The sequence below is a fragment of the Manis javanica genome, chromosome 13 (genome assembly GCF_040802235.1).
Source record: "Manis javanica isolate MJ-LG chromosome 13, MJ_LKY, whole genome shotgun sequence".
Taxonomy (NCBI): Eukaryota; Metazoa; Chordata; class Mammalia; order Pholidota; family Manidae; genus Manis; species Manis javanica.
Genome location: NC_133168.1, coordinates 61,930,096 through 61,957,352, shown reverse-complemented (window position 1 = coordinate 61,957,352; position 27,257 = coordinate 61,930,096). Strand labels below are relative to the sequence as shown.

Sequence of the window (27,257 nt, the reverse complement as noted above, 5' to 3'; positions counted from 1 at the left end):
AGACAAGGGCCAGTCCTTGGGCCCTGCTTCCTGACCCCGCTGGGTGAACGTAAGAGGCACTTTATCAAGCAACAATGTTATGAAGGCTCATTGCCTCCATTGGTACTGGGTTGTCTTTTAGTGACCATTAAATGCGAAGCAGGATTCTGCAAGCCCACTTATATTCCCAAGTTTCAAACAAGCAAATCAGAAGCTTTTTATGGCATAGTAAGTGCCCAGCTTTGGGGTCCTGGCCTCCTCCTCTTGACCTCAAGCAAGTCACTCAACATCACTAAATTTTACTTAGAAGAGAGGAAGAGACCATAGGAGAGAAGTGGAGAGCAGAGGAGAGAGGATAATAAAGTATCTTCCCCGTGGGTCTGTTGTGAGCCCTACAAAATGCAATACATGAAAATATCCAGCACAGAGTGAACACTTAGAAAAAAGTCACCGTTTACAGGTGCCCAATCCCTTATCCATGACCAGCATCCAGAAAGCTCTGAAAACCAGAAGGGTTTTCATAACCCATTTAGCATCAAATACGACCTGAGCTAACCTGAGGCTTTTTTATGACCTTGTTTGTGTCCCACTTTGTGTGAAGATTCACACATTTTCTTGGAGAAATATTAATATATCTAATTATAGGGTCCTGCCCCAAACTCCCCTTCAGATGTTATTTAACATATGGTATATATACCATAAGCTCTCTGAAACTGCCCCCCCAAAAAAACATTAATTCTGATACACATCTGGTTCCAAGGGTTTTGGTTAAGGGACTGAGTGTATCATAACACATTCCTAAACTGAAGGAGGTGACAGTTTGCTGAATCAAGCCAAGAACAGTCTTATCTGCTAGATTTCAATTACATTTCCCATAAGGATGCAGTTGTCCGAGAGCAGTCGTGGCTCAGCCTGGGACAGGTTAGAATCAGTGGCCTGGGTCTCAGCTGGCCAGGTACAGGGGTTGGGGAAGGAAGGAGCTGGAAGGCCATGCCCACTGGAGTGCTTCCCTTGCTCTCAGAGGATCCAAGCCATCAAGCACATTCCTATAACTTGTGTAGTCACTTTTTTTCCTAGATTTTCAAAGTGAATCTAGTTTTCATTCCCAACACTGGCTCCCTTTAGTCTGGGCAAACTGCCACTGAATCATGTGGGCCAATCAAAGCGGTTTTTTTTTTAAGCTGTTAAAAACAGCTGTTAAATAAGTGAATATTCTCTAGCCTCCCTCACTGCAGCCTTCCCCACCCTTACCATCCATTAAAATGACACTACATTCATTCCAAAAATATTCCACTCTCAGTAATTACATATATAACATTTTACTATAAACAATAAATATGAGTATTAATGAAGCAGTAGCATGGAGAAAGTTGAAAACATTAAGAATTTAAATCAAGTTACTGTCTCTCTTTATAGTAACACACTTAGGCCCAGACAAGAGGGGCCCTGCATTCAATGCTGCCTTTTCAAGGGCTCTATTCTGGCCCTCATCCAGCCCCACTCCACCCCATGGCATACAGAGATCACAGGGTCAAGGGGCCATGTGCACCAGGGCCCATGCAACCTCTCCTAAAGCACACTCTAGGCACTCAGGATCCCAGTCATCCCGCCACATGAACCCTGCACTCACTTCAAAGGGTGGGCCACACCACTGTCTGCAAGTGGCATATGGAGAGAGACAGTGGAGCTTTGGCCAGGGTGACCACCAACCTGCATGCAAAGCCCTTCTCAGTGCAAAGTGAAGCAGACCCAAGAAAACAAAGGGGAAAGTCCATGTCGGCACCCTGCCACCATGTTCTGGCCCAGCTCTAAGGAGTTGGAGAATTCCAGATTCAAACCTGGCCCTTCAAGTTGTTATAACTGTAGATTTGGCCTTATTCATTCTCGCCTTTCTTTTGGTATCAGAAATATAACTCTGTCCCCCATCCCCTGCAGTTTTAACTCAGCACAAGGCTGCCTCACCACAAACCACATTTCCCAGCCTCCCTTGCAGCAAGGGGAGTCATGTGACCAAGCTGCAGCCCGTGAGGGGCAAACAGAAGCATGACTGCCGCCTCTGGGTGACACACTTCTAAAAGAAATTGCTTGTTTTTTACCTCCTCTCTTCTCCCTTTCCTCAGACTGGAGCTTGGACTTGGTGTTGATGGGTTGCAACGGAGAAGATGAGACAACAGTGCCAATGGCAGAACAATAAGGAAGGAACCCAGACCTCTGGGAATGCATGTGGAGCAGAGGCACCCATGCCACCGCCAACTCCAAACTACAACGTGAGAGAGAAATAAGCTCTGATCTCCTTTGAGCTACTGAATTTTGAGGTTTCTTTGGTACATCCATTTAGCCTCTAAGTAACACATTGTAAATGATCTAAGTAAACTGGTTGCAAATTGGATTTTTGTGAGCTATTATACTAAGGCATACAATGTGAGTCAACTATAATGATCCTACACAAAAGACTAGTACCAAGCCTCATAAAGAGAAAAAAAAGAAAGAAAATGGGGAAAGGGAAGAGGGATTTTGTATGGATGCAGAATTATTATTTTCAAAAATCGTACCAAAATATGTATCAACTAAGTTAAATACACAAGAAAAAGTAAGAAAGACTTCCATATCTGAATTAATCATAGAATCTAAAGGTCTATAAAATGACCTGAAAATGCCTAGTCTATCCTAGAATGTGTTCATATTAAATATAAAAGCAAGAAATAGAAAATCAGACTTCTGGATATACTTAAGGAATAAAAACACAAATTTTGCTTGTGCGACATGATTAAAATTATTTTTACATGCTCATTTTTAAAAACTGGAAATATACCCACAATTATACTAGGTATTTATGTGTTGGTAATAGCTAACATTTACTAAATGCTCCTATGTACCAGGGTACTTTATATATATTAGTTTATTAATTTTTTACAACATGAGAAATTAGGTACTCTTACCATCCCTACTTTATTGATAAGAAAAGTGAGGCACAGAGCAGCTAAGCAACGTGCCCAAGCTCACACAGCCAATTAGTGCCCATTCCTAGGAAAAAAGCTATATTATCTGATACAGCCCAAAACTATTCCTTATAGCATTGCTACAATAGACTGCTAAACAAATTCTTAAATACTGTAGGATTTTTTTATTCTGTTTTTCAAATCTTGTATAAAATAACATCATGCTATTCTTGATACCTAACCCAATTGAGAGAGAAAATGTGTATCCCAAACGCTAACATATAATTCTTTCAGTAATCCCAACAACAATATTGCTTGTAAGAATACAAGTGTAGGGAGTACTTGGAAGTCACAAGAATAGCGCAGACAAAACTGAAATTACAGCCATGAGGAAGAAGGAAAGAGAGCCCAAGCCCTCACTAGCACCACTTTGAAAACTAGGCATAAACGGCTTGGTTCCCCGGAGCTTACAGAGAGATCGGTGTGAAGTCATCTCATCCACACTCCTTACCTTACGAACACATCAATTAATTGCTCAGACAGACTGAGTGATTTATTCAAGGTCACAAAGCTGGTTATTTGTAGAATTAAAACTAGAACCTGACTCCTTCCTGAAGCTAAGGTTTATCATGTTTTTTTTTTAATAGGGCATCAAAGTTTTCTAGAATTTATCAACCAAAACACTGATTCTTAAATAAGTTCCAAAACAACGAAGGACCCTTAGTGGCCTAGGGGCTGGGGGTGGGCAACAATGGATGTTTGGCGAGGGTGACCACCAACCCACCAACTTGCACGCTTCTCAGTGCAAAGTGAAGCAGACACAGGAAAACAAAGGGGAAAGCCCAGCCAGCTCTCCCCTGTGGCCATGCTCTGGCCCAGAGCCATAAGGAGTAGAGAAAGTTGCACCCTGCCTGCCAGCCCTGCATTAAAGAGAGCAACAGTGCACTACCACATGCCTAAAATGGGCCTCCATCTAAGACCTGTATTTGGAAAGACCTCTAAGGCTGAAGAAAGGAAGGATAAAAGGGAGAGAGGGAGGGAAGAAGAGAGGAGAAGAGAAGGAAGGAAGGAAGGGTCCCAATCACATAACAAACTAAAGTATCAGCATCCTTCTTAACTCTCCAGAGCCCTAGGCCTGGGCCCTTTTGAACATAAATTCAAAAAAAAGCTTCCTAGGCCAGAATTCATCTCATAGAACCACCACCAGCATCATTTCACTAAATGGCTACTTTCAGACTAAATAAAAAAGTAATGTATTCTCAGAATAAAGGACAATCTTGGAAAAACAGTTGACAACCTTAATGGACATACATCTACTTTACATTAGCCTTAATCTTCTCATTTCTTGTCTGACTATTAAAACATCTGCCAACCAGCATTTGGAAAACAGTCATGGGCTACCATGGAGCTAATCAATCTGTACAATATACAATAAAGATTAAACTAATTTTCTTTTATTGAAGTATAGTTGATAGACAATCTTGTATTGGTTTCAAGTACACAATACAGTGGCTCAGCAGTTACCCATATTATTAAATCATCACCCCAACTAGTTCAGTTACTATCAACATAGATAGATTAATATTTGTCTCAGGGATTACACAGTTGTTAAACACAATGGGAAGTGCAGTTTGTTTAATTAGTCAACATATATTTATTGAGCATATACTATATACCAGATACTGTTCTAGATACCAGCAATTCAACTAGAGGAAAGACCTGCCCTCAAGGAGTTTACATTCCAGTGGAAAGAGACAGACATACTGAACAAGTAACTGTGGAGTGTGCTAGCCATGGTAAGCGTTATGGAGCAAATAAAGCTGGTGAAGTGGGCAGAAGGTGCTGAAAAAGAAAGGGGTTGCAGTTTTTATGGGGTAGCCAAGCAGGTCACTGAGCAAAGGGGAGGGAGTCACTCTTATGGCTACTTGAGAGAACAGTGCTCAGGCGGGGGCCACCAGGGCAAAGGGCCTGAGCTGGGAGGACGCTGGCTTTATCCAATAAGCAAGAGGGTTTGGGGAGATGAAGCCAGGCAGTACCACTCAGGGCCAGTGGGTACTACAAGGTCTTCAGCTTTAATTGAAAGCAAAATGGTAAGTCACTGCAGATTTGTGAGCCCAGAGTAACGGGACTTGCTTCTGTTTTGAAAAGGCGCACTCTACTGCTGGCTGAGACCAGCCTTAGTGGCACAAGGAGGGAAGCAGGGAGACCAGTAAGGAGGCAACCTCAGAAATTCAGGCAACAATAATGGCCTAGACCACAGTGGTGGCAGTGCAGATGGTAAAATATGACCAGATTCTGTATAAACACTTCTGGAAAACAGAGCCAACAGGCTTTGCTGATAGACTGGATGTAGTTATAAGAGAAAGAAAGGACTACAAGGATGACTCCCAAATTTTTGGGCTGAGCAACTAGAAGAATCAGATTGCTTTTAAGAGAGGTAGGCATGCCTGTGGGATCACATTCAACTCGAGGAGAGACTAGGAGCTCAGATCTGAACGTACATGGAGTTGTCAAATGGACAGTTGGAAATACAAGTATGCAATTCAGGGGAGAGGTCTGGGCCAGAAAAAGAAATTTGAATCCAGTTTTGGATGATTTTAAAACCAGAAAACTCTGTCAATGACCCAGGGAGTGAGCGGTGATTACGAGGCCCAAGGACTGTGCATTAGGAAGAAGAATCAGTAAAGGACAATGAGATGGATGATAGGATGATACCATGCTTGATAGGAGAGCATGGAAGATCCTAGGAGCCAAGTGAAGGAAATGCTTCATGGAGGAAGGAATAACCAGCTGTGTTGACGCTACCACGGCGTGCGACGATGGGGAAGTCCTTAGTAACTTCTCTGAGAGCAGTTTTAGGTGAATGGTAGGGGCTATGCCTGTTTAAAGTGGTTTTAAGGGAGAGCAAAAGGAGAGGAATTTGGACTGTGGGTATACAAAGCTATTTTGAGAGGCTCTTTCATGAAGGAGAACAGAGAAAGGCCGTGGTAGCTGGAAGGAAAGGTGGGATCAAGAATGAAGATTTCCACAGTTTGTACGGAAAGGACCCGCCAGAGAGGGAAATAGGAGGGACATGCCCTTGAGGAAGCAAGAGAAGACAGGATACCATAGCACCACTGGGCAGGCCTCGGGCAGGTGCTGTTGGAGATAGATGTGGTATCAGACCTTGTGGATTCTTCTTGAGTTTACCTCAGTGTTCATAGCCCAAGAGCAACAAAGTCATCACTAAGAGTCCAGACAGGGAGGAAAGGGCTAATGTTTCAGAAAAGAGGATAAAGCCACGCAGAACAATGGGAGAGTGACTGACATGCAACATTAAAGTCTCATGTGCAATCGTGAATTACAGTAAGGTGAGCAATGAGGGTCATGTGCATTTCTCCAGCCATGTTCCTCTGCATGGGAGCTGGTACAGAGTAGGTGCAGAGTTAGATTTAACAGGAGGTGGAGTTCAACACAGCTTCTTCTAAAGAAAGGCAAGGGAATTGAAGGCATGAGTAAAGGAGGGACTGTGGCTGGCCGTGCATCTCAGTAAAGAGCAAGGTGAGAATGTGAAGGGGGATGGGCAACAGCTTAATGGCAGCAGGATCAACGGATTAGATTGACAGCTAGAATCAGAGATGCCTGGAGTCATGATGGGAGAAGGAGTGAGCTGAAAGAACAAGATACAGTGGGCAGAAAGTGTAACACTTAAGAATTCAGGTGATCAAGGGGCTGGGGTCTTAAATGATGATGGTTTTGCCAGGGTATAACCACTGAGGTGGAAGACAAGCTCACTAGGAAGAGAAGTTCAAAACCTGAGAGACTGTTGCAAGGATCATCTATGCTTACATTGCAACAGAGTAACTTTCGGAAAGAGTGACGGTGAACCAGGAGCTAAAAATCACAGAGAAACGAGAAGAAGGGATGGGCTGACACTGTGGCATCTCCACAGTGAGGTTTGGGGCAATGCAATTTGATGACATGAGATTTAAGCTGGGAGGTCAGGTCTGAAATGTGGAGCAAGGGGAACACTGCCTGGCCCTCTGGAAGCAAAAGGCGTGAGAGAAGAGAAGTCCGTGAAAGGCCATCGAGAAAGGTCTGCAGGGAATAACCACTACTCTGAGTCCATGAGTGTGGGAGAGGCTCACTAGCCTGCTCTCAGGTGACAAAGAGACCAACACTTTTGGAAAATAAATAACCTTTGATGTTAGAAAAAAAAGCTTTGTGATACCCACTCCACCTGAGCTTGATGAAGCACAAGTTAATAATTAAATTTTTAAAAATCTGAACCAGACTGTTAATTATTAATTTATGTCTGATTATTTGCCACTTTTAGTAACAAAAGGGAAAGATTCATCAACAAATAAAAATTCATTATATGCAAAACTGAGTCAAACATGATCAGAAATTTTGCCCTTCAAACCTTGTATCTACTCATCCTAATTCTAGTAATCAGGCCTCATGTTTGAATGGCTCTGAAATAAGAGGTAACAGAGTGCCCAGAATTTGAGTTGTGGGGGCAATACTGTGGGACCCTACACTCATGCCAGAGTATCAAAATATACATTGACTTTTCATCAGAAAAGACTAAAATACCACAGGAGGCACATCCCTAATAAGACTCAACTTTTTGGTGGACCACAGGCCTCCTTTGAGAATATAATGAAAACTGGGGACACTTTTTCCCAGAAAATATGCAGAGGCACATTTGTAAAAGATTTTGTACACAGTGCAGTGTTTCTTTTTCTTGATAAGTCCTCCCACTCCCTCCTCAAATCAATAAGGTTAGCTAGAATAAGACCTGCGATTCTAGCTTCTTATGACCCTGGGACCCTGGAATTTAATATAGTCAACTCCCAAGGGGTCAACTACTTGTTCAAAATATTAACAATCAAAAACCACTTCTTCATTCCTCATCTCCCACTGCCATAATTTGTCATCTCTTAAATTCCCCTTTCTCCAGGTGCACATTCTAGGGTCAGTCAAAAATCTCAGAAAATGCAGAGAAATAAAATAGTTCCCAATGAAATTTTTAGAAATTTGAAAATATCTTTAAGAGTTTCACAGATTACTGAGAAGAATATAGTTAAGAATTCAGCTACCCGTTTTCAAGGATGTGATTCCAGCTCAGTCACTCTCCTGGGACACATTTTACATATATATATATATATTCCATTGTTCACCTCCTTCCCCTCAAATCCATAATAAAAGGCTTCACTTGTCATGTGTTGAAGGTGGAAAGCCAACTTCTCCCCCCTACCATTATGTCCCTCAAGTCTATCTCCTCCTAAAGCTCTCCAGTTTACCCCCATGTAACTTCCCTTCAACTGAGTTGTACAGTGGTTCTCCAGGCCTCCAGCCTTGCCCCATCCACCACCCCAACCCAAGTCATCTATTTTCCTGCAGAACAAATCTGACCAGATCAACCCTCTCTTAAGTAAAAGGCAGCTGACACCCAGACCTATGTCTTACAGTCACCTAAATGCTGATCCAAGTGTTTAATACATAGTAAGATCAAGGTAACAAAACGCTCTTCAAAACATCTTTTACAGATAGACTGGATAGATACAGACAGACTGACAGACAAATCTTTTCCTAATCATCTCCATAATATAAGATAGAGCTGAGTCTTACAGAAAACTATATTGATATTGACTCACAGCCAAGAGAGACAATTAAACTGGCCAAATCAAAACGTAGGCATCACTGATACACAGCCCAACATCGCAGTTTCATTGTCCTTCACCAGCCCTTCTGTTTTTCCTTAAAGGTCAAGGGAACCACGATTCTGAAATACCAGCTTCCATACCAGAATTTAAAGTTAGCCCACTAAATACAAGGCTTTGAAAGATGGACCTTAAAAGATAAATAATACAATGATGACAGACAATAACTTCTTTCTCATACTCCCCACACCCCCATGGCAGAGCAAAGCATTAGGAAAAGCATCTGTTGCCTGAAAAATTGTGATTTCTGAGCACCCAGCTTTATTGACTGAACTCCAATGACCTTTCCACCACTTAAATATTCCCTAAATGAAAGGTATTTCTCAACATCTGTTCTTAATTTATTTTTAATTTGCATTTACTTTATCCTATCTCTTGAAGCTGAATTTAGTAATATAGAATGACATTATCTCACAGGGTCACATGAAACATTCTACTCTTCAATTAAAGTTCCTCTGAAATAGTTTTCTAGGCTCTGTTCATATATAGATTTTTTTAACTGTCCAAGACTACTAACGTCACTTTAAGATGAGATTAATATTACCTTCCTTTGCTACCTTTCAAAGAACTTTCGTACTGTATTTTATTTACATGAATAAACTTTCTTTTTTCTCACTTCAATAAATCTACTTTTTTCTGAAGCATGACCATTCTTTCAGAATATACATATAGAAAAAAATACAAATGCTACTTAAACAATTCAATTCAAAGTTACCCACGTAAACTGACCAAGAGGGAATACTTAAGAAAAAAAGAGTAGTAGTGTTAGTCCATTCTTGGCTTCTGTGAGTCTGCTGCTGTTTTGTTCCTTCAGTTTTTTTTTTTTTTTGTTCTTATGCTCCAGATGAGTGAAATCATTTGGTACTTGTCTTTCTTCACCTGGCTTATTTCACTGAGCATAATATCCTCTAGCTCCATCCATGTTGTTGCAAATGGTAGGATTTGTTTTCTTCTTATGGCTGAATAATATTCCATTGTGTATATGTAACACCTCTTCTTGATCCATTCATCTACTGATGGACACTTGGCTTGCTTTCATTTCTTGGCTATTGTAAATAGTGCTGCGATAAACATATAGGGGTGCATATGTCTTTTTCAAAGGGACTGGGGAGGATGGGTGGGAAGGGGGGATAAGGGGGAAAAAAGGGGCATTACGATTAGCGGACATAATGTGGTGGGGCACAGGAAGGGCTGTACAACACAGAGAAGACAAGTAGTGATTCTATAGCATCTTACTATGCTGATGGACAGTGGCTGAAATGGGGTATGTTGGGGGGACTTGATGATGGGGGGAATCTAGTAACCATAATGTTGCTCATGTAATTGTAGATTAAAGATACCAAATAAATAAATAAAAAGTAACTAAGAAGTAAAACTACCTTTAAAATGTAGAAATTAATCAAGTTAAGAAAAATAATTCTGGAAGAAGAGCTAATAACTCAAAAGTGCTAAGAACGTGAGTGACAACATGATTTTAAAAACTCTCCATCTGGTTGAAAAATATAAAACAAAGTGAAGCTTACATGGTGGCTTTAAACATACTGTTACTAACTGCTGACCATCTCCGAAATGCTTCCTACTCCAACCAAGCCCCTATAATCTGTCACCTCAATTAGTTTCACAACTCTTCCCTACTCCCTGCCTCCCTCCAATTCTGCTCCCTTCTAAATTTATCATTCCTACTGCCAACCAAGTTAACTTTCTGAAAAACAGTACTGAGCTCATCAGTAACCCACTTAAAATCCTGCAGTGTCTCTTTTCAAGGAAAAGACTGAACCCCTTAGCCTGCTTCTAAAGGGCCTTCAAAATCGGGCCCCAACTTCTCCCAGCCTCTGCAAAACTCCAGCCACCCTCACCTACCAGCTACAGACTCAAAGGGCATTGTTTTTTTCCATCCACCTGGAATGCCCTTCGTTGTCCACATGGCTATCTCCTATGCATCCTTCATGGCACACCCCAAAGGTGCTCCTCTTAGGTCACTCTCTTTCCTGCCCAACCATCCTTCCCACCAAGGCAAGAGCTTGTCCTTCCTCCTCCCATATTCCCACAAACTTGTGTACATTGCACCAGTTTTTGTACATGGATGTCTATTTATGCATCCCAAGTGGTCTGAGAGGATCTTAAGAACAGACGCATGAGTTGCTCACCTCTGAGCCCATCACCTAGAAACAATGACTGAACAACAACCATTTCCTGAGTGAATAAGGTATGCATATAAGCAAATCCAATTTTTTAAACCATTGAAGGGCACAGTAAACTTTTATTGAGCACTTACTGTATATGGAGACTAAGTTAAAGGCTGGCCTCAGAAAGTCAAATTAGGAAATACACAAGCAAGAGCCAAATGTAGAAATCAAGAGTGAACAAGGAGATTGACTCAAGGCTCAGTGATCATCGGGGAGTAGAATGATTTGTAGCACCTATGCTGATGTTTGAAGGATGGAGGTTTCACAACTGGGGGTTCCGGAAGGGGAGAACAATCAAACACAGAAAACAAGCCATATCACAAAGGCAAGAATAGGGTCAAGGACAGTCCTCACATGGTGCCATTTGCCTCCTTCATTGGATTTGGGGTTAGCGGGGTTAGGGGGGCACAGTGCTGCTAGAAAGACAGGATAGCATTAGACTTCCCCAAATGTTTCACTTAAACATCCTCTCTAAGCACTCTGCCTCAATGCCAGATCCCCAGAATAAGATGTCCTGCACCAAATAAGGCTGGCCTGACACAGAGAGTGATTATCTGTGTGCAGTCTCCAAATAACCACACTCTTCTAACTTCTCTCGAAAAAGTACATGTAAGTCAAAATAATGCCAGTTACTCTGATTTTCTAGGCATATGGTATTAAAATGGGATTTAATATATGATTGAGGGTCTGAAATGTTGTACAACTGACCACTGACATCACATAAAAATATAAAAACAAATACCTTTACATTCTGCAGTATGACATTATCTAAGTGCCTTTGAAGGCACTACATAAGGTAACAGAATGAACTAGAACACACATGGCATTTTATTTAAGGCCAGGAATCTTCAACACCAAATAAGACTCAGATTCATTCTCCCAGCTCTGAGTCAAGAGTCAACATGTTAAATTGTAAAAAGACAATATATTATAAATCATGTATCTGATAAGGGGATATGTTTGTTGGCAACCTCAGGAGTTCTCCAGGGTGAAATTCAAGATTGGCCCCATACAGGGAGAAGGGAAAGGGAAGACCAAAGAAAGAGGCAGATCACTGCAGGTTGGCAGGTGGCAGATTAAATAAGAAGGGAGCTTTCATACAAGGTTAGTCTTGGGTGACTGCAAAGTGAATAGATCTCCACACCCACCCACCAGAATCTTAGACGCTTATATAGAGGCCTTCGTGGAGTTCAGTCATATATACCACCCAGATGGTCTGCATAACACATCAGTCTCTCATGCCTGCATCCGTGGACTAGCTCCCACTGTGGGAACAGTGAGCAGAACATACATTCAGAGGACAGAGGAGGGGGTAAGAAGCCTCTGACTGTGTGGGTCCAGCTTGCAGGTCAACAGTACATCCTCTCGATGAACTCTGCCAATAGGTCAATATCCAAAATAGATAAAGAACTAATACAATTCAATAACAAAAATACAAGCAATCTAATTTTTTAAATGTACAGATTATCTGAATAGATATTTTTCCAAAGAAGACAGACAAATGGCCAACAAGCACATGAAAAAGTACTCAACATCACTAACTATCTGAGAAATGCAAATCAAAACCACAATGAGATATCTCCTCAGTCCTGTTAGATGGCCATTATCATAAAGACAAGAAGAAGCAAGTGTTGGTGAGGATGTGGAGTCAAGGGAACTCCAGTATCTTGTTGGTGAGAATGTAAATTGGTGCAGCTGCTATGGAAAACAGTATGGAGATTCTTCAAAAAAATTAAGAACAGAGCTACTGTGTAATCTAACAATTTCACTTCCAGGTACTTATCCAAAGAAAACAAAAACACTAACTGAAAAAGATACATGCGCCCCCATGTTCACTGCAGCATTATTTATAAGTAGTGAAGACATGGAAGCAACCTAAGTGTCCACTGATGGATGTATGAATAAAGAAAATGTGGTATGTGTATATATACATACACACACACACAAAGGAATATTATTCAGCCATAAAAAGGAAATCTTGCCATTTGCAAGAACATGGAGGGAATTTGAGGGCATTATGCTAAGTGAATTAAATCAGAGAAAGACAAATACTATATGATCTCTCTCATATGCTGAATCTAAAAAAACAAAAAACAAAAGAAAACCAAGCTTGAAGATACAGAGAAAAGAGTGGTGGTTGCCAGGGGCAGGAGGTGAAGGGGTGGGTGAAACAGGTGAAGAGTGAAAAGGTATACACTTCCAGTTATACTTTAAATAAATCATGGTGATATAAGTACAGCATGGTGACTATGGCTAATAATACTGTATTGAACATCTGAAAGCTGCTAAGAGAACAGACCTTAGAAGTTCTCATCACAAGAAAAAAAGTCTGTAACTATGGTGAGGAATGTTAACTAGACTTATTGAGGTGACCACTTCACAATATCTATAAATACAGAATCATGATGTTGTACACCTGCAGCTGATATAATGTTAGTTTAACTGTATCTCAGTAGAAAAAGGTGGTATAATTTTAAAATCGGCAATATAACAATTCACTTTGAAAAATGGATCGTTTACAACCTGGCGCCAAATTTTGGTTTTAAGTCCATTGGTTTGGCGGTAGTGCTTTTGTGATCCATTTGTTTCAAATATACCTGAAAAGGCTCCCTCCTAAGTAGTTCATTAAAATTTACCCATATTTCCACATGGCCAATGTCTGCATGAAGTCTTTGTTCAAATAGAAAAGTATTATCCCACTCAGTCCTTCCCAAGTGCCCCCTTTTAAAGTCTCAGACTTAAATCTGCCCCAGGAACGGCTCCCATTAAATCCTGAGACATGACCTCAAATTTCAGACAATGACATATGGAGAGGCAATTACATATTTCAAGCCACCCTGAAGGTTGTTTAATCAGTGAAGAAATGAAGATCCTGTCCTTTGGCTTCAAAGAGGCTAAAGATTAGAACTCAAAGACATTACTGTAAATAACTCAAGGTCTATAAAAGATTTGGGGTTTAGTGTTTGTTTGGTTTAGTTAAATGAATACCAGGACATCCCAAGGTATCTGGGTATTTTTATAGATCCTTAGGGAACTTGTGATGGTGGTCCATATAAATCAGTTAACTCCAAATTCATCCTTGACATAAAAATAAGTATCCATCCTTGAAAATTCACTCATTTGAAATTAATGGTAGGCAAATTATTTTCTATCAAAAGAGAGTGTGGTTATATCAAATATAAGTACTAGATGTCATCTGTTTAAGATTACACAAAGAGGGAAGCAAAATACATATGTAATACTTTAATTTTAAAGATTAAAAAAACTAGCATAGTGTTACTATGTTTTACACTTTCTTTCATATATTAGGAATCACCCCATATCCATACAGAACCTGTTATTTTTATTGCAAATTATTCCGTTATATAAATAAATTATCACTTAACTAAAAAGAAAACTGGCATAGAAGACAGATGTGCAGACATTTTCCCCATGATGCGTCAAAAACATACCTGACTTGGACATTATTCCTTAGAAAATATACACAATGAGTTTTTACAATGAATTGATCAAAGGCTTCCATGTAAAAATTCAGGATGTAACATTAGGCTCACAGCAGGAAGAGGTGAAATACAGTGAGTAGAAGACCAAATTGCTCAATGAAGAAATACTCCAGTGCTGAATACTTTGCTATGATCTCTGGTTCAATGGGCCATAATAAGAAATGCACCAAGTTTCATCACTTTCCTGACCCACTCTCTCTCCACAGTTTTAACCTTGCTTGGCACAACCTGAACACTGCAAAATACAAGGCAAAAGAAAAAATGTCCGATACCAAAAAACTCTGTTGCCTTTTGGAGTTGTTTAAAGGGAGGTGTTTATAAGTAGAAATGAGCTTCAACATGTGACTAGAGCCTTCCTGCTCCTCTGAAACGTACAGACCACTTTCACTTTAGCTCCAAGAGTCTTAAACTTGCCTTCTTTGTCCATTAACTGTGGCACTAAAAAGCTTGCTAAAACCAGATGCCAGGAACCCGCCTGCATGACTGAATCAGAATCCAGAAGGGTGGTTCTGACATGCTGCCTGAGTTAAGAACACCACACAGGATGAGCCCCAAACCCAACTTTCAAAATAAAAGCATATGTATACATCTGTGTAATTACTGCATTAACTTTAAATAACATGACTCACACACAAACTATGAGGAACAAGAGAACCAATTAGTATCAACCTCAAAATGCTATTCCCCCCTGACTTCCTCACAAAATATCATATACCAAACTCTTAACTAGAAAATGGAACAGAAGAAATTTGCAAATATTAAAACTATGGAATTAAAGAATATCTAAATAGATAATACTTGTTAAAGTACAGATGTATTTATTTCATAATTGTTTCACTCTAGAGACACAAAGTCTTTTTTAATTGGGTTTCTCTGCTACATAAGAAATGTCATTATTGGCTTTTTCCTGCTCTTCGAAAAAAAATTGTTTTTAATTAAATGCTAAAATTACTGAACTGGACAGAAATACTAGCTGGCTACCCAGCCATCAAAAAAAATGTTCATTTGAAAATATTCACCTATGAAAGTTTACTCTCCTGCTTTATGCTTTGAGTTCAATGGCTGTGATAAACAGAACTGATTTTATTTATTTTTAAGAAATGGAGTTCTCAAAACCTCTATACGATTATACCACTCCAGACCTTAATCTTAGCTGCCAAATGAGCACATATAAACAATTCCCCTTTTTAACTAGGCCAGGACTACAGGCTTCTGACAGAAAAGCCCCAAGGACATAAATAAAGCTCAGGTATTCGGTTGTTCAAAAGCACCAGGGCAAAGGCTACATGAAACCTGGAAACTGTCTGCCTCCCAAGGTTGACATGTGTAAATCTGGGTGCAGAGGCAGAAAAAGTGAATCTAAGCTGGATCTGGTAGATTTCTCAGTCCACAAGTTGAGAGTAAATATACATTAAAAACTCACACTGACTCACATTTCAAGTACTGAATTGAGTGTATTTAATATCAAACAGTTCAGGCATAAAAAAATAAAAATGAAAATAATAACATAGTAAATACCTCTGCCTCCACACACAGCTCAAAGGGGGAAAAAAAACCTAACTAATACATCTGAAGCCACCTGACTATCCTTTTGCAATTAAATTTTAACTAATATTTACTATTGTTGAATGATCTTGCATGTTCCTTCATTCCTAGGAAATTTATCATATCAGCATCTAGCAAACTTCTGGCCTCAAGTAAGTCAAAAAAATTGAGTTTTCCATGCTGTCTATATAATTATTGTACTTCAATTTCTTCGAACATTTTCAGCTGAAATTCACGTTTTCCGATTATGAATGGATCACCTACAAAGATCTCACAACCATAGTAACAGATCATGAGAAGCACAGAAAACAGAAAACTTTCTATGACTGCACTGCTTCAGCAAATAACAACACAGAGAATACTTCACATTGCATGATAAGAACAGCTGCTCCCCTCTGTCAGAGATGAATTTCTGTCAGGGTTAGTGTCCCTCACCACAAATCCCCAGGGCTCATAGAAAAAAACAAACCCACTTAGAGAGCTCCCTTCAAAGCACAGGTATACCAGCCAAGTAAAGCTTCAGGGAAAAAAATACTTTTTTTCACAGTCCCTTAAGCTCTTTAGAAAAACTCCTCACAGCTATTTCTTTAAATAAGAGAGAAAGAAGTCGACTAGTGATGCCCTTACAACTTAACCACTGTCTTTCCTAAAGAAAGGCCTGTGCAGGATAATCAAATAAGGTTATCTCCGTCATGATTTGCATAAAAATGACTCTTGTTAAGCAAATTTCCTGCAAATACAGCATCTTTTTAGGAGGCTTGCTATAAATGTAACCAGGTATAATATTCCATATTAAATAATTCATTTTGTTTTTATTTCACTAGCCTCTCTTTTCTTCCTTCCCCCTCCCTCCACCTCTACCAATTCTTTCAAACCCACAGATACCCATCTGGGCATCAGACCAGGACTGAAACTGTGCCAAATCTCAGTGCATCTGAAATCCAGTACCTTTTTTTTCACCAGCCAGTGAAAAGCCTTAAGCAGCAGTCAGAGGAAAAGAGAAAAGGGAATTCACATCAGAAACAGATTATCAATTTTCTACCTTCTACCCAGAGGACTGCTTGTCCTCTGGTATGTTCCCCTTTGCTAACTCCTAACAGAGAATGAGGGATCAGAGCCAGCAGAGGCCCAGACAGGTTGTCTCCAACAATCAGCCCTCCTCTTGTAGGGCTCTCATCCCAAGTGGAGGCCTAGAGAAGCCCAGCTCTGGCACTTTCTGGCTCCATAGACTTTTTCATTGAATAAACATTCATTGCTCATCTACTATGAGCTGCAGCACTAGGCTTGGCACCAGGGATGTATTGGTCCCTGCTCTTGTGGAATTAAATTATAGTGGGAAGCACGTTAACAAACACACAAAACAAGAAAGTGCCAGACAGTGATAAGAACATACAGGAAACTTAAACATAACAATGAAGTCAAGAGTGACTGAGAAAGCTACTTTCCTAAGTCAGCAGGGAAGATCTCTCAGAGATGAAATTTAAGGCCACATCTAACTGACAAGAAGGCACCTGTCAGGCCAAGACAGGAAGAAGAGAGATGTGCAAAGGTCCTGAGGTAGGCACAACTGAGCCTTTGGGAAAACAGAAGGAAGCCCAGTGGCCAATTACATCTGGGTGGCTCACATTTGTCATCTGTAAAATAGTGCTTAAGAGAACTCATAGCACCATATCTGTACACAGTGTGTGTTCAGTAAATATAAGTTGCCAGAATTATCACCATCATCATCATCACCAGCCAAATACCATCATTGGAGATGTACAAGCAAAGACTGGGTAACCACCTCACAGGCACAGCCAAGTTATATGGCCTCTAAAGTTCCTTCAACAATTAGATGCCACGATTAGACAAGAAGAGAAAAGGTGAAGGAGAAAATCATGAAATTGTTGCACTGAGGCATCCTGCCCAAGATCTTCTACAGAACATACTGAACCACCCAACAATGTGGGGTTTACCTAATTCATTCAACAAATGGCCCTCTTCCATCTGAGAGTCTTTGATTCAAATCCCCAAACTGTCAAGATTTGCTGACAGTCTTTAACCCTGAGGTTTACCCTTTCTATGGGCTCTGGGCTAACACCACAGAAGCACTGAGAATAGAAGAGGAGGACTTAGTCTACATTACTAGCTTTGAAGAGTGTTAGCTATTGGAAGAATGCTCAACAGCATTAATCATCAGGAAAATGCAAATTAAGACCACCATGAGATATCGCCTCATGCCTCACCCACGAAATGTCTAGTTTCGAAAAGACAAGAAACAAGCGTTGGCAAGGATATGAAGAAAAGGGAACCCTTGCCCATGGTTGGTGAGAATGTATACTGGTAAAGTCACTGTAGGAAAAATGAGAAATAGAACTACCATTCAATCCAGGAATTCCACTTCTGGGTATTTACCCAAAGAAAGCAAAAACACTAATTCAAAAAGATAAATGCATCCCTATTTTTTACTGCATCATTATTTACAGTAGCCAAGCTACAGAAGCAACCCAGTGTCCACTGATAGATTAATGGATAAAGAAGAGGTGGTATATACATATAATGGAATATTACTCAACCATAAAAAATAATGAAATCTGGCCATATACAATGCAAATGGATCTAGAGGATATTAGGCTAAGTGAAATGTCAGAGAAAGACAAACACCATGCAGTTCCACTTACATGTGGCATCTGAAAAATAAAACAAATGAACAAACAAAAGCAGAAACAGACTCATAGACTCATAAATACAGAGAACAAGCTAGTGGCTGTCAAAAGGGATGGGGGAGGGGGTATAAGCAAAATAGGTGAAGGGGGTCAAGAAGTACAAACTCCCAGTTTAAAAAAAAAAATAGCAGGATGTTCTTTGACTTCATATGCATCTCAAACCATTTTATTATTTTATGTTTAAAATGTTCCAAGCAGAAGTTTATGCATCACAAACTCCATTGGCAATATATTTTACTTTAAAAAAAATCTCTTCTTCTTGGCCTACTCTCTCAAAATATTTACTAACTTCTTAAGCTCTCTGAGGCCCACTAATCTGGGCTGTCAAAGATGCAGTCATTAATGTCAAACTTGACCTATGTGTCTTTAAACTAAGTTACTTTTACCCAACCCTTAATCATCAAAGGTCATATTCTTTCATGTTTGTTTCTAAAATCCATTCAAATAGAAGGCAAATGTACAACAACCATAAAGAAATGTATGGCTTTTATATTCATGAAACTATTTCATCACCTACCCTTGATAATTTAATATCTGTATAGATGGTGGAAATGACTTTTTAAAAAACTTTAAACCTCACATAAAGCATAAAGCAAATTAATATTGATTGATGATAATATTAACAAGCCCAATAACTTAAAGTAAAATGCAAAAGTATTTTTACTATGTCAGGCTTTTTGACTGTCCAAACTCAAGGATTTGGGGAGAAAGGAGCAGAGAAGGATCTTCATAAACCAAGAGATTACATGTATCAATATACTCCCAGCATTAGTTTTTTCCCCATTCCAATCTCTCTCCCTTTCCCCCATACAATAATACCCCAAAAGGAAGAAACCTAGAAGAATCAATTAGAATAAAAATTTTCCTAAAAGAAAGCATTCCTTTAAAAAAATGAAAAGGCAACAAATACAGCATAGAACGTGTCCAAGGCAGATCTTTCAAAATATGAATTATATGATTCCTTTGACTTAATCTGAACTAAAAATCCCTTTTTGATACATAAATTTTAGAGTACCATGAAACCTGACCACTATATACTAGTATTTACCTTAAACAAACCAAAAAAGTCTCTTCCAGAAAGCAAGATTGGGACTAATAGGTCCTTTCAAGCCCAAATTTATCTCCTGGATTTTGCAACATAACCCAGCCAAAAGAATGTGATTCGTATCTCAGCTATGCAAGAGCTAACTTTTCAATGCATTTTGGAGTAGGTGCCACAAAAAAAAAAGTAGTAGCCATAGCCTTGGCATTAAAACATTCTAGGCATTCGACTCTTTAAAAATGTAAGAACCAAGTAATACGGGCTCATTAAAAACTTCAAAATACACATATGTGCAAAAAGAGAAAAATAATAATCCCAAAATGCAAATAATGTTTCCTCATTAACTAATAACTAATTAGTGTTTAGCAGTGTACACTCTGGTAAACTTTTTGGAAAAAATATATTTCACCTCAATGACTTCATAATGCACATATTTTTGATGTAACAATATCAAGAACATATTTCTATGTTCATTTATATACATATGTATATACATTTGTAACATTTTTATGAATGTATGATCTTCTGCTTTATGGATACAGCCTGATTTAGCTCCATTGAGATTCTATGTGATCTGTTCAGATGCCCTGCATTGAAGGAACCTGAAGATATTTGCTCATGATATCCTTTTTTGAATTACACCTTAGAACTTGTGCTCCTTTCAAAATACTCAGGGAAATTATGACTTAACCAATCCTCAGTGTTACATTTGTATGGTGTTTCCAATTTTTTTCTATTATAGAAATACTGTGACCAACTTCTAGCTTATATATTTCTATGTGTTCCCTAGGAAAAAATTCTAATAATAGAGTTACTGGGCCAACTGGTATGCACACATTGGAAATTTGATAATGTCTACCTAACTGTCCCACAACAGAGTATGAGAATTGTCAGCTTTTTAAAATAATTTTTTATTTGAAGAACATTTTGGAAGTTACACACATTCATCATATAAACACAGTATTTTTAAACTTCTGTAATTACTTTTTAATGGACATGGCTAAAGGATGTAGTTACAAATATCAAAGGTCTTACTATAATGGAGGTTAACTTGGTAAACTACTTAAAAATATACCTCTCCACAATTTATTGAGCATGACAAGCATGGATATGTTAAACTGACTCACTTTCATTTTCCTTTTTGTTATATTTAACATATTTCTCAATATACACTCTATACTGTTGAAAGATTAATGATTCTTTCTATCTATATAGTACTTCATACTACTAAAACATTTCAAACAAAAGAAATTTTGGAGGAATAAAACATCCTCAAAGCACACTTTAAAACAGGATATTAAGCTGCATACCCAAAATATCCTCAGGCTACACAGCAGTAGTTACATGTTTAGAACTAAGACTGTAATAACCAAAACTTTTACCAATCGACCAACCCCAGTACCATGGCGGGAAATGAGTACCTTTATTACTCTAGGGCCAATTTTCAGTACATGTTTTTGCAATTTCAAATAATTAAGAAATAGGTCCTTAACATAACTTAACAATCGTTCACATAACAAAAACAGGCTGTAAGTCCCTGTTTTGTTTTTCAAGTAACACTGGATGTAATTTTATACCTCAAAGTAACTCTCAAAGTTACTTAAGTATAGTGCTTACACCCAGGATGGAGTTCCATGTGATTTGCAAAGTTCAGAAAGGCCCTGCATGCTCTCCCATAAAAGCCTGTCTCAGAATCGTATTTGAAGCTTCTTAAAAATAGAGGAATTTTTATTCAATAGGTCTGGAGTACAGAAAGTGCATGTGCATTTTTTTAAAAACTCCCTAGTTGATTCATTTGCACAGTGCCTGTTGAAAAGCACTCTATTATATGAAAAGATTAGGGGAGGAAGTGGTATCCTTAGATCTCCAATGTAAATGTTCACATGAAAATCACTACTCTCTCTTAGTCTAGTTTATTAAATTACCCAGGTGAAAATTGTCCCTTGAGAAGGTTCACGAGAAATTTCAGAAAGGGAAGCAAAGTAGGACACCTAATGGCCTAACCCCAGCCACCAAAAGGGACAGGGGTGAGGGTATAAGGTAGTGGAAGCAAAATGCGAGATGTTCCATCCTGCCACAGACCATAGTACTTCCTGCTTTGAGCATGTAATCTCTTCAACTTCATAAACGAGGCCACAAGGCAAAAAATGCTTGGGTTTAATTTTGTGTTCAATACAGAATAGTCTTATGAATGAACAGCAGCCACCTACAGGTAGCAATTTCCCCAAGCAATGCTAGTCAACATATAATGAGACCAAATTGGGTTGAGAAATGAAGACAGGACAGTCAGACAGACAGACAGACAGACACACACACACACACACACACACACACACACACACGCACACGCACACGCACACGCACATGCATGCACGTGCGCATGCACACACAAAGACACCTTCATAATGTAACAGTCATTGTCAGAAGTATGTTTCTCAAAAGAAGTTTTGTCTCACAAAAACAATACAAAACAAACCGGAAAACCTATGTCTTCCAAGTAGTTTATGGATAAAAATGTCATTTTCTTAAGCTTCTATTACCTACCAGATCTTGACTTAATGATGTCACTGAACTCACTCTGCCCATCATCAGGCCTGGCCTCATGTTCTCCATGCTTGGCCATCTTTGCTGAGTTTCAATATAATCCAAAGACTTTATTAAATCCTCTTTTAAGACTTTCTGTTTTCTATAATGGTCCAGCTTGACATTAACACCTAAAAAGAAAAAGGATAGTATTGATCTGAAAAAATATATATGCATATATATATAATTATATATATATATATATATATATATATATATATATATATATATATATAGTCATATACAGTTACATACAGTAAACATTCAGCAAATACTTACTCAGTGCCTGCTATGTGTAAGGCACTGATCTGGGCAATGGGGATATGAATATGAAAAGAGACACGGCTTCTGCCATTCTGAAGTTAATAGACACTAAGCAGTTCTTGATATAATAATGAATTCTTTCATTATAATACTGATATGCTACAAATGTACAAAGAGAGGCAGAAAGTAGTATGAGCACCCAGCAGAGGAATCTGACCTGCCCTGGACAATTGAAGAAGGCTCTCTTGGCGAAGTGACATTTGAACCAAGCCTTCAAGGATGAGAAGAATTTAGCCACAAAGAGAGGTGGGAAGAGAAAAAGGCCAGAGCCCCCCATGTGAAGTGGCAGGGAGAATCACTGAGCACTCAGGAAGCTGAGCAAAGGCCCGTGTTTTTGGAGATAAGACAGGTGAGAGGAGAGAGATCTGTTGAACTAGGTGAGGTAGGTAGACAGGACCAGGGACAGGGCCTTAGAGACCAAATGAGGGCTTTTGATTTTTTTCTAAAGACCAGTAGAGATCCCGTAGATGGTTTTTAGCCAGAAGTAACATGATCAGATTTGTCTTCTTTAAAGATCTTTCTGGCTTTCAGGTGGACCAGAGTCACATGAGGGGAGCCATGGAGAAGATGCAGAATATAGCAACTGTTCATTGACGAACATAGGCCACGGGTATGTGGGTATTTAATGGAAATTTCTTTTAATTACTCCGTGTGTTTGAAGATTTTTCATAGTAAAATGTCAGGGGAAAAAATTCCAGACCTTAACTCAGTGTTCAGACTTCAAAGGACCAGTAAGGGGAATCAAGGTGCAATGGAAATATACTATATCATCAAAACAGTATCCTTGCCAAAATCTTAGATGTGAGGCTTATCATGAGCAGACATATCTACAATGTGGCTAGTCCTCAAATTAAATCATCTGGGCTCTTCAAAATTGTCAATGTTCATGAAAAAAAAAACACTTGAGGGAAAGGTAACTTCAGAGATTAAAGGAGACTAAACAAACATGACAGCCAAGTGTAAATCCTTGATTGAATTCAGAATTTTCCAAAATAAACGTTTTAGGGATGATACAAAAATTCTGAATTTTGGCTGTATAGTGGACAATATTATAGTATCAATATTAAAGTTCCTTTATATTGGCTAATGGTTTTGTCATTAGGCAAGGAATCTATGTATATGCACATATATACACAAAGAGATGAAGCAAACAATGGAAAATGATAAACAAGGATGTAGATAAAGAGCACATGAGTGTGTGTTCTTCTATTCTATTCTTCTATTCTTTCTAGCATAATATTATAGGCAGGAAATGACTGTGGCCTAAACAAGGGTAGATGGTAAGAAATGGGTGGATATGTGGAATATGTCAGTGTTAAATAAAGAATGCCAGTAGGACTTGGGAACTGACTGGATATGGCTCAGGATACTAATGCACAAATGACTGCCCAATTCTGGCGTGGGCCACTGAGTAGAGGGTGAGTCATTCACTAAGTAAGGGAACACTGGGGCCTAAGTCACTGGAGGAAGAAATGATGAATGTTATTGGACTTGCTGAGTTTATGTATCTGAGATATATATGTGGCGATAACAAAAAGGCAGTTGGATATGCAGGTCTTATCTCAGAAATGGTCTGGATTAAATATAAATCTCAATCCTTATATGTCATATCCATTGATACATATTTTATTCTAGAAGGTATACCATTTGAATTGTGCTGAGTACAAATATCACTCAGAAAAATATTGTTAATCTTTATTAATTAGCCAAAAGCATCTTTAGAATTTAAAAATCAAGGATTCAATCCTGCAGAAACCCTTTTAAGGTCAAGAATTAGAGTGCCCTAATCCTTCCTGGAACACACTGGCCCACCAACCTAGACAGAGTCAGAATTCAATTTTGATTCAGCAGCTTGGCTTTATTTTAACAGTCCCTTATGTCCATTGGTATGTGGACCCCACACATCAATTAAATAAATAAATCACTTAATTGGGAATATAATAGCCAACACATCCAAATATCCATCAGCAAATAATGGGCATTAACTCACATATTACAACAGATAATCAGAAGCAGAGCTGACTGCTAGCTGTACGTAAGACAACTAAATTTTTTAATTCAAAGACATACCACATGGCATTATTATTTTATAGTATATTTTAATTTATATGTTTAGTACTTATATATTATGTTTATGACATGAAATTCAAGGGAATACCATATTATATTTTATAATACTATAAATATATATAATATATAATTAGTATATTTTTTCCTGACCACTCAGGAAAAGGGTATGCTCTAATAATAAAGAGGTCAAAGTTAACTTCAAGAAAAGTTTTAAGTGTTAAAGAATTTGAAGCAGATGAAAACTGTGGTAGACTGCTAAAGTTTTAGGAATAATTTCCTCTCTAATAGGGAAGAATATGGGTTGCATCATCAGTCTGCCAAATTTTATGAGTATAAAATCTTTTGTCTTTTTTTGTATTGCTGTACTACTGTTCAGACTTCAGGCATTATTATGTGATGAAGTTCCTCTTTGGCAGTCCATACCTGTGAAAGATTTGCTGAATTCATAAGTGTATTTTACTATATTTAAGAACCTAAAACTTTGTTCAGAAGAATACATATAAAATTGTATTAGGGAAAATCAGGTTTTCCTAACAAAAATTCTCTTTATTGGAAAGCAACTCTTCCTTTGAGAGGGAGCGCTAGTGCACTTCTCCATGCTGGTCTTAATCAAGGGTCTTTACTTCAATGCCTCCCAAAAACTCTTCCCACTCCATAAAAAAGAAGAGTAAGCTGTTTTCACCAGACTTTATTTCATTTGCACATTAATATTTTTTCACTATAATATTTTCTTTTGCCATTCTCAAGAAAATGTCTCAGATTTTCTCTTCTTGATAATCAAAATCTCTTAGATGCTACAAAAATACACTATTAAGGGGAATCAAAGGATAGAGGGAGAATCACAGAAGACCACTTAAACATTGGTAGCCACCGACTGACACTTGTTGCACAGACCTGCAGAGTACTCCAGGTGAAAAAAACATGTGGCAGAAAGAGACCTCCTTCTCACTCACTCACTGCTGCAGCGATTTATAATTGGTTGTCAGGAGACAGAATCCAAGTCTCATTACTAACAATGTGCCTAGGTGTGACCCTCCACTTACATATCTATGAAATGGAAGGAAGGCCATACAAAGTTCATGAGAAATTGAGAGTAAATGAATGGGAGACCGCTTTCTAAGCTTTCAGTCTTCTACAATGTAATTTATTGTTACCACTGCTCAAGGATTGTTTCCCCCACAAAGACGTTTTGCAAAGTTTAGCCAGATGCTTCTCATTGACACCAATACAATCAACTCTACATTCACCAATTCTTTCTTCCTAACACTTCTGGCTGTCATACGGAGCGGAAGTCGTGAGCGTGTGGCAATAAAACAGTCTGGGGGTGCGAGGGGGTTGCCTTAAAGATAAAGCCAATGAAAGCCACTGTTTTAATTTTAAAATAATTCGAGAATTAGACAATGTAAGAATACAAATAGGTTCAACAATGTGCAGTTATGATAGGAAATGCGGTATAGGTCCGCGGGCAGCAACTATCCAGTCATTTACACTAGGAACCAAAACCTAGGAATGCTAGCGAGAGTGGGAAGGGAAAGAAGCAAGAATTTGCCGCTCTGCTTGAAACACAGTAAAAGCCACCGCCCAGTGCCAAGAACTGCCTTTCACTCTCTGAAACGCTCCAAGGTAAGGTTAATACTACAGTGATTAATACTGTTTACAGGAGCAATAAATTTTAAGTAAACACCCGAAGGAGAGTTAAAGAGCTGTCTCATCGGTCCCATAAATGCGGGCCGACGGAGCGGGGAATGACTCCGCGTAAACCTTGGCCCTGGTCGCCTGGTACTCTGGAGGCTGACGCACCACGAGCTTCGCATTCCTCCAAGTCTCGCCTGACCTGCAGCGCTATCCGCAGGCGGCGTGCCCCACGCCCATCAGCACCCAGCCGGGAAGGGCCAACCGCACTTCCTGGGGCGTGCAAGTTACAACGGGATGTAAGTGGCTACTGCCGCCGGTTCCGAGGCCGCAAGCTCCGGCCCCGACCCGGGGAATCGGGGCTCCTCCGACCTCGGTTGCGCTCCAGCCGCGGCAACCGGTGCACCGACCCGCCCAAGCTCGGCGTGGGGAACTGACCCGCGTGGCCCTGGTGTCCCGAGGCTGGGAGAGAGGAGGCTCTCTCTGGGACATCCCACAGAGAGGAGCCGTTCGACCTGGGGCTCCCTAGTTCAGTGTCAAACAAGGGCTCTTGAAGAGGTCGCGCACATTTTCTCCTTCCCTTCAAACAACCCTAGAACGAGTCCCTGTCGTACTCCGGGACTTGGAGGAAAAAAATCTCTTTTAACAGCGTGCCCTCTAAAGTTGCACAGCCTAAAATTAGTCCTTCGCTGGTTTCTAAGTGGCCTTGGGCAACCAGAGCCTCCGACCCGGGGCCAACGGGGGACAAGAATTACCTTACCAGTTGCAGCAAGAGATGTCAAGAACCTGGAAAACCAGAAGAGGTGCCCATGCGGGACTACGCACGGACTGGGGGCTCCCCTCCTGAGCCCCACCCTCAGGAGCAGGCACGGGCCCAGAGGTCGATCACGTTTCCTGCTCGGATGACGGCTGGGGGCCGCTCCCCGCCCGCCTACTACACAGCCACCTTCTTCCCACCCTCTCCTGGCAGACACCTCGGGGCCCCGCCTTCCCGGGGCGGGGGTGTGTGTGACAGGCCCTCCTACGAGGCCCCGTCCCCTCCTG

At 39.7% G+C, this 27,257-nt stretch overlaps 1 protein-coding gene across 3 annotated transcripts in view; it reads right to left on the bottom strand.

The window, feature by feature from the left end:
• Positions 1-27,257, bottom strand: part of UTRN (utrophin) — a 454,961-nt gene that overhangs the window by 426,925 nt on the left and 779 nt on the right. For 2 of the 3 annotated variants that reach the window (XM_037022103.2, XM_073219702.1), the window contains exon 2: positions 22,149-22,318. In XM_037022103.2, coding sequence (XP_036877998.2) covers positions 22,149-22,227 — 79 coding nt within the window. In that variant the 5' untranslated portion in view covers positions 22,228-22,318. Of the gene's footprint in view, positions 1-22,148; positions 22,319-26,973; positions 27,219-27,257 lie in introns of those variants that run through there. The other variant, XM_073219701.1, reaches the window with a different exon arrangement.